The following is a 12,841-nucleotide window of genomic DNA, read 5'->3' as shown; positions in this document are numbered from 1 at the left end:
ACTGTATCTCTGCTTTCCCTATCACCAAAAGTCAATACTCAGCTGATTCAGATTCTTAAGACACTTTGTTTTTCCAGATGATTAATTGCTTCTGGGAACACTCACTTCACTTTTTGCCTATGGTGGTCCCAGAGACTAGAGGATCCTCCAAGATCCTGGAAAACACTGGACCTACCTGACTGACATAAAACTTTATGGAGAGTATCAGATTTTTCCACATTGTGGCAAATATTTCTTCTCTAGGGAAAAAAAAATTTTTACTCAAATTTTTTTGGGGTAGTCTGGGTTACCTGGAACCTTTTCTAAAATGTTAAGAATGCAGACAAATGGCACTTAGTGCCCAGTGAGTTCTTGATAGATTATTAGGACAGTAAACTTTGTGTTTGACAACCGGGGAAAAGGGCTGGCTCACATGTGTTTGAAAGTAGAGGGCAAGTAAGAGACAGCGAGTTACTAAGAGGCTGATATTGTAGCTAGGCAGGGCATATTTAATAATTACTGTCTCAAGGAAGGAAGCCTAGTAACTTCAGGTAGAACAGTGATCAGAGTGCAGGACTAAAGCCTTGAGACAATCAGTCTAGTCAGACAAACTCTCCAATCTTTTGGAAGGCAGGGACCTTGAAATTCCTGGTACCTTTGAATATCTTGGGATTCTTCCTTGCGGCAAATAAAACATTTGAACATTTACAAGTTACCCCTTATCCCCTTATCTTCTTGAAAGAGAGTTTTCTGCTTCCTGGTAACCCAGCACAGTCTAACATTGTTCGCATTACTTTACTGGAATGCTCCTTTGTGACACAGTGACACTTGTGCCAAATCACTGGAGTTTTCTTAGGGCTTATCCTCCTGACTTCCACAGCATATGGCTCTGTTGACTACTTCTTCCTGCAAGAAACTCTTCCCTGCCTAGGCTTCCAGGTTACCCTTCAAATGCTCCCACGTGCATGGTTAATTTTCTCCTGTACTTCTCCAACTCCAGAAATATCCATCCACAGGCTGAACATCACCATGTATATCGTTCTTCCACTGCCTTGAATTAAAGAAGCAGAAGAGTCCCTTCCAAACCTCATGTATCTATCTTTATAGGCCTTGAAAAGGCTGATCAACCTCTTCCAGAACACTGGAGGCCTTGGAAGGCATTAGGAACCAGGACACTCCCAATCAAGTCAGAACACTGAGAATTACCTCAAGAGGATGGTAACATTTGTGTAGGAAGATCTTGACATTTATATGTCTCTGAGTTGTAAAATCATTCTGGAAAATGCTAGCAGGAACCCACCAAGACTCTCCCCAAGCCGCCTTCTAGCCTGCAGTGACTGACCCACCTCTCCCATTTCTCTACAAGCACTAATTATGAGGCCACTACAGCCTAACAAACAAAGGCAAAAGTTGTTGCCAATTTTTGACACCTGACAACATCCCCCGCTGAGCGAACATGCTGGGATCACAGAAGAGGCTTCATTTACCACTGTTATAGACTATGGACATCTTTGTCGTATTTAAACTCTCCCTGCAAATAACCATATCTCTGCAGCTCAACTTCAAGCTCACTTCTCAAGAATGTTTGGAGAACACCTCCCTACAGTGAGTGAGGCTGGCACAAAGCCCTCTAGGTAGAAGAGGCAGCCTGGAATGTATTTCCTCAGGCTGGAGGGAGAGCAGGGTAGAGGCATTTTTAAGATCTAGAGATGGACTTCTTTCTAGAATCCTGGAAGAGAGGCAAAGGCACTGGGACACTCAAATATCTGAATTCCTCTCACTGCCTGTCTGCCCTGGAAAATACCATCTTTGTCCAGAGGTGCCTCTTGCTCTTTCTCCCCTTCCCCATAACCTTGTTTCCCACGGAATATCCTCTCTCCTCCCACCCCTGGAAGAACTATGCCCTCATCTATCTTGGATAATGGTGTCTGTAACTTTGAAGAGCTCTATCAGGACACCCTCTGCTTCCTTCCGGGGTAATTTCCTAAACTATTTTGCCTGTAAAGCTCTCAACACATTCCTCTGTCACCTAAACTCTTAACAACTTGAGACGGCCCTGGGGGCATGACGGTGAGAGAAGATATTCTTAATGCTTCCCTGATTCCTCTCACCCCTCCACCCGCTTTCCACATTCAAGCCCTTTCCTATTCCTTGCCAATCCCATAAACACTCTCTCCATCACATTGTCATATCCCTTTTCTTCTCTTACCAGCTCCCACCAGTGTTTCTGCTTTCCCTTACCCATCTGATTTCTATAGATTTCCTCACTGTCTTTCAAGTCATTGAGCTGCAGTGGGGTCAGCATGGGTTTTCAATCCTTTGAGGAGAAAGAAGACATGGAAGAGGAAGACTTGGATGGTTAGGGTATTTTAATCTCCCTCCAATTATTTTTTTCCTGAGAGCAATAATTCCCAAAGTATGGGTTTAATACATGTTATCTATGAAACAACAGTTTCATGGTCAAGTAAGTCTGGGAAACACAGTTCAGCAATTTTTTTCCTACAGAAATTCTCAAGGCTTTAATATGATACCAGGCATATATTAGTTATCTTTTATTATATTTAAAATTGCCCCCAAACTTAGAGACTTAAAACACTAATAAAAATTCGCTTATTTCTGTGGATCAGGAATCAGGGAATGGCTTAGCTGGGTAGTTCTTGTTTGGGGTCTCTCATGAGGTTGCAGTCAAGATGTCAGACAGGGCTGCAGTCAGCTGAAGGCTTCACAGGAGCTCAGGAACCTATGTCCAAGATGGGTCACTCACAACGTTGGCAAAGTGGTGTTGGCTGCCAGCAGGGGTCTCAGTTCCTTACCACACGGACCTCTCCCTGGGGCTGCTTGTGTGTTCTCACGACATGGCAGTGGGCTCTCCTACAGTGAGTGATCCAAGAGAGAAGGGAAAAACCACAACATCTCTCATGGCCTATCCTCAGAAGCCACACACCATCTTCTTAATTACTCACAGGTCAGTCTCACCCAAGGTGGAAGGGGTGTGAATTCCAGGAGGTGAGAAACACTGGGTTCATTTTGGAGGCAGGTCAGTGCTACGCATGACAAATCTTCAAGGCTGATTTGACAACATGATTATTGGTTAGTGGAGCATTCCAAGACACTAGGATTCCATGGTACACATGTTGGGGGAAACCACCATGGACTGCCACATTGGGGTATAAGGGTCTGGGAGGCACACAAGTGGAGGGGACTATGTGTGTCTGGAGGAAGAATCCTGGGAAAACAGTACATGCGTACGCACTGAGGGCTCCCAGAGTGGAAGACAATAGGAAGCTAGAACTGGGGTACCACTCGGAACTGGGGCTCAGAGGCTGATTCTCCAATTTAGAGAGGCTAGCACAGAACTTCCCTGCCAATTCCAAACTGCTTGGAGCGTCTCTACTCTTGTAAGCTGTTTACTTCCTCCATCCTAAATCAAAGATAGAGAGAAAATGTCAAAGTTCACAGGCTGAAAAGAAGAACTATTATCATAGAATCTCTAAAAGATGGAGATGGTGGCCATCTAGAAGGCTCAGCTGTTCCATGCCGGGAGCAGCCCTAAGTACCACACTCTGTGGGGCTGTTTGTGATGGTTTCAGACCGGACCCCAACAGTCTCTTTTATGGTCCAGACTAAGACCATGTAAGGTCACTCTGATGACTCAGACCACAAAGGTCCCGTTTTTCCCCTACTTCATCTGCACAATGGCTTGTTTGCAAAGGTCCTAGCCTGGGGAGCCGGAGTCACCGTGCTTGGAGGAAACAAGTTCTCATCCAATGTTTAGTGACCTTATCAAAAGATGCAGGATAGGGAAGGAAAAGAAGGGATAGAAGGACTACAGAGAATGGAGGGGCGGTCACGGAAAAAGAAAGGGAAAGTGCGTGGGAAGAAGGAAGGAATAAGAAAACACGCACAGCTCACATGAGAATGGTAAGGACAAGGAAATTTATACGCGAAGCCTGGAAGCGCCCCCGCCCCCGACGCACTCCCGCGGGTCCCATGCGTGCTTTCGCCGCCTTTGTCCACAAGGTGGCAGCCTTTGAACTTTCTTCCCCGTAAGAACGCGAAAGGGGGGCAGAGAGGAAGGAGAGAAGGCAAAGCACTCCCCCCACCAAGAACAATTTGAAAACCCACCCCATCATATTTAAAATCTGGGACAAAGAACCGTCGGGACGGAACTCCTTCCATTGCAAAAGCTCGGCGCGGCCTCGGGAGCTGCCCGGCGGCCCCGGACCGAGGGAGCCCTCCCCTTTAAAAGAAGCGGAGGACACGATTGGGATCCTTGAAACCCGAAACCCAGAAACAGCATCGGAGCGGAAACCAGAGGGAAAACCTTGAACTCCTCCAGACAATTGCTTCCGGGGAGTTGCGAGGGAGCGAGGGGGAATAAAGGACCCGCGAGGAGGGGCCCGCGGATGGCGCGTCCCTGAGGGTCGTGGCGAGTTCGCGGAGCGTGGGAAGGAGCGGACCCTGCTCTCCCCGGGCTGCGGGCCATGGCCACGGCGGAGCGGAGAGCCCTCGGCATCGGCTTCCAGTGGCTCTCTTTGGCCACTCTGGTGCTCATCTGCGCCGGGCAAGGGGGACGCAGGGAGGATGGGGGTCCAGCCTGCTACGGCGGATTTGACCTGTACTTCATTTTGGACAAGTAAGTGCCGCGAGTTGTCCCCCCCACCCCAGGCTAAGCGGGCGAAAACGCTTTCGCCCCGGGCCGGGCTCGTTGGCAGGGTCGCCTGGGGACAGGAGCGCATCTCCAGGGGCACAGAGGGACCGCGCGGCAGGCGGCGGCGGAGTGCTGCGCCTTTGTTGGGGCGCGCTCCTCCCAGCCTCGGCTCCAGAGCCCGCAGCCGAGGCGACGCCGCTTGCTCGGAAGGGGACAGACTTCTTTTCTGTCTTGCTTTCTGTGTCCCAGGAGCATACAAGGGGCTTGGAGGATGCTATTGTCTTGCTGAGTTTCTGTGACTCCCTCCCGTGTTGGTGGTGGGAAAGGCTTGCTTACCAAAGGCAGAACTTGCAGGCACAGGTACTCCTAAAGTTAGAGGCTTGGGCATTTTAAAGCCAATCGTCGCATTTTGTTTTTGTTTTCGTTTTTTTGTTTTGTTTTGAAACGCTGTCCCACGGAAGGCGTTATCTTTGCTCCTAATCGTGTAATGCATACTTCTCACCGGGCACTGAGTGAGAATGAAAGGCAGGGTTTCTTAACCTTAGCGCTTCTGAGATTGAAACCTGGTAATTCTTTGTGGTGGGGGCTGTCCTGCGCGTTGTAGGATGTTTAGCAGCATCCTTGGCCTCTGCCCACTGGATGCCAGTAACATCCCCCGCCCCCCACTCCTTCCTTATTAGTGGTGACAACTAAAAATGCCTCCAGACATTGCCCAATGTCCCTCCCCTTCGACTTGAGTACCCCAGATGTAGGTGAATTCAAGCTCTTGGCCATTTGACTGGTGGGCTACCAGGGAGGTGCAGGAGCCCTGGTTTCCTTGCAAAAAGTGGTTAGGCTTTAGGATTTGCTCAAGGGAGAGCTGAATTCTGACCAATGAAGCACTTCCCAAATCCGCATAAGTTTGCCAAGCCACAGTCACCCAAGGAAGCTTCATGCTGTCTGCTGAAAACCAGCTTCAACGATAAAAAGCCCCTCACAGAAGATCCGTGCTCATTAAAACTGAGTGAGCTCTCCAGTGCCAGGAGAGGCGCTTTGCTGTTACAGTGGTGGGGAGAGGATTTCACAGACTGGAAAGTATTTAGGAGTTGGAAAAAGAGTCCTGCAAAATAAGCTGGCTAGCTAGACACCAAATGTGCTTTGCAGTTGCCCCTGGAGTTTGATTTTTCCGTAAAGGCTGTTTTGAACTCCAGATTCTTTGGATGAAAAGTGAGATTTCTTTTCTGCAGATTTATGAGAAGGTGGATACTGAAAATATGCTCCAGTGCTAAGGAATGGAATTTCTTTTGTTACTTCTAGTGGCTGGAAGCATCAGCTCACAGACTCAGAGACAGTGCATGAAAACAGTCGGAGGTGCTCCTCCTCCGTGCTTTTTTAAAAAGCCAATTCAGAATGATATTCAGGAAAATCTAAAAAAAAGAAAGGGGGGGGACAGAATCACCATGTCTCTGAATGGATGACTGTAGAGATACTATAGAGATATGGATACTGTAGAGATAACCAGTTTTCCCCAAATTAATTTAGAAATTGAATTCGACTTTTCAGTCAAAGTTCTGAAAGAGTTTGTTTTGATGATAAGAATTTAACAAAATGATTCTAGGCTTATCTTAGCAAAAAAAAAAAAACAGGTAAAAAGAGCTGAAACATTTTTGGAAAAGAATAATGAAGCCATATTCTCTCTCCAAATATTAAAATGTATTATAATGTAAATTAATAAAAACAGGATGGTAAAGGCCAAAGAATAGGTGGATAGAGTAGAAAATCTAAAAAGACAAGTACATGTAGATCCAAACACATGTAAACATTTAGTGGAATTTCCAATCAGTATATAATGATTCATTAATTTTAAAAAAAAATGGTTCCTGGACAAGTGATTGATAACATGGAGAATGAAAAAGGTTAGATTTATACTTTACAAACCATACACATAAATAAATTTCAGAAAGGTTGAAAATCTAAATATTTAGAATGAAATGATCAAAGAACTAGAAGATAATTTAGATGAATATTACTGTAATCTTAGGTTTAGAGCTTTTAAAACATGACAAGGAAGAAACCATAAAGGAAAATAGAGATTTGAATATATTAAAATTTTACACTTCTATAAATGAAAAATAAGCCATGAAAAAACATAAGAAGTTACAATAACTATTGCCACATAAATCACTCTCTTAAGATTGATTTTCATATATAAAAAGCAGTAAAAGCAAAATCCCATAGGAAATCACCTAAGTGCATAATTCACAAGAGAAAAAATATGAGTCAATAAATGAACCAAAAAGGTCGTTATTAATCAAAGAAATGAAAAAATCAAACAATGTAATTTTTATTAGGTTGGCAAAAACTTTTTAAAAAATTACAATATTCAGTATTGGCCAATTTGTGGGAGGTAGGCACTGTCATTTCTTACTAGGGAAAATGTAAATTGGTGCAGTCTTTCTAGACTTGCGCTGTCCAGTAGAACTTTCTAGGTCGGTAGAAAAGTTCTATATCTGTGCAGTTCAATACAGTAGCTACTAGCCATATGTGACTCGAGCACTTGAAATGTAGTTAGTGCGATTGAGGAAGTGAATTTTTAATTTTATATAAGTTTAACTAATTTGAACTTTAATAGCCACATGTGGCTACCATACTGGATAGGGCAGACAAGAAGATAATTTTGCGACACGTATCAAATGCTTTTAAAAAATGAGGGGTGTTCCTTTCCATCGAGCAATTTCATGTCCTAAAGAAAAAAAATCCAAATAGTCACAAAGAAGTACCTACATGTATGTTTATGGAGGTGCTGTTTATAATAAAAAGCTGAGGATTTCATGTGTCTAACAGCAGCGGATTTACTAAGGTATGATATATGCATAGTATTGAACCTGCATTGCATGTTATACAAGCTTGTAAGCTATTTTAGGAGAAATACATAATTCTTAATATACTATACACTTTTAGATGAAAATGCAATTACCAAACGTCATCTGCGTTATGATTCCACCTGTTTAAAAAGTTAAACACACACATGTGTATGTCTCTATTTACCAATATGGTACTACTATTTGTCTCTAGCAGGTAGAATTTTAAATTTTGTTTACATGTTTTTCTTAATTTTTCTGTACTGAACATACATTACTTTTATATTCAACAAAAATAAGTTATTTTGAATTTGTTTTAAAAATCATGTCAAGTGGGTCTCTAACCAGTGTGCTCACTTCCAAGCCCCTTGCTGTTGTAAAGGATGCTGCTGCTTTTATATTTAATCCTGGAGTAAATGTCTGAGTGCATCATAGGATTCTCTGAAGCACAATGGGGACCCAAAAATGCTCCAGGAAAAGAAATGGTGGGGAGACCTTTACAAACATTCAAGTGGATGCCTCTGACTTCCTTTAGCTGTTCTGTTGCTGGAAGAGAAGGATATTTTTGTGCTGAATGAAAAACTTGCTAGAACTTGGTGTGGTAGTGCACACTCCACCAGCTTACCACCTCGATCCAGGCTAATTTATGAGATTGATGAGTCCAGAGCTAGGGGATGGGCCAAAAGGCAGTGGTGGCAAACAGACCCCTGGGTGGTCGCTAAAGACATGATCTTCTGTCCTAGAGAGAACCTCCTCACACAGTGCTGTCCAGCACCCAACCACAGCCAGAGTGGAAAGTGAAAAAATGCTGACTCATTTTTTCCTTGGGCTTCTTAGATCCTTTGGCTGGCAAGACACTGTCTACAGTCTGAAACCGAGGGATCATAGGGGACTGAATCCACCATTCTTCTCCCAATCCCTGCAACTCCCTTTTCCCCTGCAACTGGTTCTCTTTTCCATGACATTAAATCTCAGCTCATTTCAGCTTTAAGCAAGCTGCATCTCTGGCCTGGAGGGAACCCAGATTATACATTTAATGGAACGTCATATTTTCTCAACCAGGAGCAAAGACTTCATAATGATAACCTAGAAAATACCACAGTAACACAATAGGGCATTATTAGTGGCTTTGGCGACTGGGCTGGTGGACTGGGCTGCACAAGGCTTTATACTGATGGAATTTCATGTTCACTTAAACATGCTTTTCTGGTTATAGTCAGGAAAAATAGATTGCTGGGAATTCAGTCGGGGATTTGAAAAGTTAGATTTGGAAGGCTCGGTTCAACAAAAAGCAAAGAAACAGCTAGCCTCTTTTAAGTCTTCCAGGGGATCTTCCAAGATGAATGCACCCATTTGACCAACCCACAGACGTAACTACCTTCCCTCTCTCACAGCACCCCCCCACCCTCTCTTATTACGTATATGTTTATGTATTACATATTGGCCTATTTTACATGGAGCTATTAGTCACTTGAATGGAGAAAGTGGATTCTGCGTCGTGAATCTCAAGTGGCTGGCTATGTTATGTGTGCCCTGAAGACTTCAAAAATAGAATGTGGGAAAGAGAGCAGGAGGAGTGGAGATGGTGGGCTGGAGGGCAGGAGTAAATGCTGAGCAGCTTTATTTATAGGACTTTCCAAAGCCACAGCCTGTCATTCATTTTCTGCACCTAATAAATCCTTATATGTCTAAAGGCCCCCCACAGGCTCACCATGTGCTCCTTCCCCGTAAGACCTCCGACTCCCCCTGCCATTTCCCTTCTATTCGGCACCAATTTTCTTTTTCTTCCACTGTACAAAGGGATTCCATGTTACCACTCCCCCAGAGTTCCAACTACAGCACCCACACCTGGATGATGCCCTGCTGGTGCCGATTTGCAGGACCACTGTTATGTGTTGTACTCCAGGGACAGGATCATCAGACAGATTTTTGTAGCATTAGGCTGGAAATTTCACCATCAGGTATAGTACTGGCTTTTTTCTGGGAAAATATCTTCTGAGTTCCCAACTACTATCTCACAAAAGAAATACTGGATTGGGAACTTGTGTGAGTCTTGCAGACTCATGCTCTCTCACAAGGGTCCCAAAGACAACCTTGTTTGGTAGGTAGGGCGAAGCATGACTGTCCCTAATTTGAAGATAAGAAAACCTTTGTTCAGTCCACTGGGTTAAGTGACTTGCCCAAGGACCTAGGATTAGATCACGACAGAGCTAGGACAGTGTCTGCCCTTGACTCCCAGACCAGCTCTTTCCACCCATCTTCCCTGTAGAGTTGGGCCATAATGAGAAGCACATGGCAATACAACTAGAGGAACTGGGTAGATTCCAGGAATTCAAAATCCCCGCATCAGAGTTTCAGTAAATCATGGTGCATAAGGCGATTAAAGTTACTTCATTGAGGAGCTACTGCTCTGCTGTTAAATCAGCTGTAGTTGATGGAAAGTATCAGGAACTCCAACCCCCTGCAACCCAGAGAAATGCTCCAGAGATCTAGGGGGTTCATTGATGAGTCAGACTTTAAGGTGTGTTCAGGACATTTTATTATGATAAATTCGTAATTTGTTCAGACTGAATCTGATAGAAAAGGGAAACTGAAGTCTGTAAATGTGCTAAAACACACAGATGTAGCTTATTTTCAGAAATACATTGGAAGATGGCTTAGTGTCTGCAAAATTGGCTCTGAATAAGGAAAGCAAAGAGTTCAATAGAAGGCACCTTGAAGGTGCTACAATCAGATATTTTTTATATTTTTGGATTTTAATTCATATAAGTCTTGTATATTTACTGTTGATTTCATTCCTAAGTATTTGATCATTTTGGTTATTGTAATGGGAAATTTTCTTCCATTTTAACTTGTTTGCTCTTAGACATATAAAGAGTACAAGTATCTGTGTTGATTTTGTTGTGAATTATTTTACTGTTTCAAATAATTTCCTAGTTGATTCTCTTGGGTTTTCTGGATATATAATTATATAACCTGCAAATAACAATTTTATCTCCTCTTTTCTCATTTCATACTCTAATTTCTTTTTTTTCAACTTTTAAGTTCAGGGGTACATACAAACCTGCACATCCTGCATATGTACCCCTGAACTTAAAATAAAAGATGTTAAAAAAAAAGAAATTACATAAGAATGTGTCATGGAGTTTTGTTGTACAGATTATTTCATCACCGAGGTATTAAGCCTAGTACCCATTAGTTATTTTTCCTGATCCTCTCCCTCCTGTCACCTTCCACCCTCCGACAGGCCCCAGTGTCTGTTGTTCCCCTCTATGTGTCCATGTGTTCTCATTGTTTAGCACCCACTTACAAGTGAGAACATGCGGTATTTGGTTTTCTGTTTGTGCGTTAGTTTTCTAAGGATAACGGCCTCCAGCTCCACCCATGTTCCTGCAAAGGATATCATCTCCTTTTTTATAGCTACATAAAATGCCATGATGTATATATACCACATTTACTTTGTCTAATTTATCATTGATGTGCATTTAGGTTGATTTCATGTCTTTGCTACTGTGAATAGTGCTGCAGTGAACATATGCATGCATGTGTCTTTATAATAGAACAATTTATATTCCTTTGGGTATATTCTCAGTAATGGGATTGGTGGGTCGAATGGTATTTCTGTCTTTAGGTCTTTGAGGAATCGCCACACTATCTTTTACAATAATAATTTTAAAGGGCATCAGAAAAATAGTTATCAGGGGCCAGGAATTTCTTTTATTATTATTATTTTTGTATTGAGGTGGACTTAATGCTTGGTTTTAAATGCTCCTCCAATTAAGTTCCACATTTGGAGAAGCCCTTTGAAGCCAGGCAAGAGTTGGTAGAACTGCCTGCAAATTGGATGGTTTGGCATATGGGTCAAAAATAAAAATAAATAAGGCAAAACTGTTTTGTTTTGTTTTGTTTTGTGTTTCTGTCTGGGTCAGCCAAGTAACTACCTCTACTTTATTTAGCTGTGGAGACCTGGTTAAACTCAGTGTCAAGGAGTGTTGGAGGAAGGCACCTGTCCCAAGATAACCTGTAATTATGTCCAAATGCTAAAGGATTCCTAGTGGTCCAGAAACAAATTCTGGGATCAATTAGGGAGACTTGGCTGTCACATAAATGCAAATGGGATTTGCTCTATGCTAATTTAGAACGTGTGTCTATGTTTGGTATGCGGCCAAGAGACTGGATCTCGCCTCTCCCACTGATTACTCTGCAATAAAAGACAAAGAGAATATTTGAACATTTGTTGACATGTTTTTCAGACACGTCAGGTTCATACTGAAAAAGTAATTAGATTTCTCCAATATGACTCAGCAGATTCTTCCATTCATTTGGCATAGATGACATACTCAGTTTTGATCACAAGTGTGTACTCCAATACAGGTGTGGATGAAACAATGCCTATTGCAAGCAATGTCCTACTATGGGAGGTAAAAGGAATGCAAAATAAACAGGAAGAAGTCCCAGGCTGTCAGGTTTTTATGGAGAAAAGTGTTAGAAGGACTCTAGGCAGCCAAAGCGAAAGGCTTCAATGAGGATTTGGGAAAGGGGCCAAGTAAAGTCAATTTTAGATCAGTAAGAAATAAGAAGTAACATTTACTGAACCCTTGCTACCTGCCAGACACTATAGTAAACACTTTGCCTGTATGACCCTGTTTAGTGTTTACAGCCCCCATAAGGTCTGTACAGTCATCATTACCATTTCACACATGAGGAGACCGAGGTTTAGAGAGGTTACCCAAGGTCACTCTGAATGGTGAAACTAAGCCTCAAACCCAAGCCCCTCTGACTCATAATCTATGCACAAAGTTAAAAAGAATCTAAATATGCAAAAGAACATTGAATCAATCAAGGTAGGTCAGGTTATGCTGTGATAACAAATAACCCCCGAATCTCAGTTACACAAAACCACAAAAGTTTTATTCTCTGCATATACTACATGTCTGATAGGAGTCAGCGGGGCTCTTCTTATGGTGATGGTTCTGGGAGCCAGGCTGGTGGAGACCCTTCCTGATACCTCCTGCCACCATCAAGGCTGCGAGGGAAGAGAATGCTAGATGATGTCTCGCTGGCCATGAAGTGCTCCAGCCAGAAGTGACGTGCGTCCTTCTACTCACAGCCTGTTGGTCAGAACTGGTCAGATAGCCTCACTTTATGGAAAAAGACTTGAAGAATAATCCTCCATGTGCCTCGATGGAAGGGAAAGCCAGATATGGGTGGACAATAAAAGCTTCTACTGAAAACATATAATTATAGCTTGCTTTGGCTCGAATAAGCAAGAAAGAAGTAGCCATTGAGAGAGAATAAAGAGATAAGACTTCTGGAGAAAGGTCAGTTTTGAGCCAAGTCTTGGATATACAGCATTCATCAACCTAGAATT

The 12,841-nt window shown here is 43.0% G+C and overlaps 1 protein-coding gene across 5 annotated transcripts in view; it reads left to right on the top strand.

The window, feature by feature from the left end:
• The first annotated feature begins 4,028 nt into the window (after positions 1-4,028).
• The window catches only part of ANTXR1 (ANTXR cell adhesion molecule 1), a 236,365-nt gene continuing 227,552 nt past the window's right edge, over positions 4,029-12,841 (top strand). For 2 of the 5 annotated variants that reach the window (XM_525774.8, XM_054677938.2), the window contains exon 1: positions 4,108-4,615. In XM_525774.8, the coding sequence (XP_525774.4) occupies positions 4,464-4,615 (152 nt within the window). In that variant the 5' untranslated portion in view covers positions 4,108-4,463. Of the gene's footprint in view, positions 4,616-12,841 lie in introns of all 5 variants that reach the window. The other 3 variants (XM_054677941.2, XM_054677940.2, XM_054677939.1) reach the window with 2 other exon arrangements.

This window comes from Pan troglodytes, chromosome 12, assembly GCF_028858775.2.
Source record: "Pan troglodytes isolate AG18354 chromosome 12, NHGRI_mPanTro3-v2.0_pri, whole genome shotgun sequence".
NCBI classification, from domain to species: Eukaryota; Metazoa; Chordata; class Mammalia; order Primates; family Hominidae; genus Pan; species Pan troglodytes.
The sequence above is the reverse complement of the archived record's forward strand: the minus strand, read 5'-3'. Positions and strand labels throughout refer to the sequence as shown.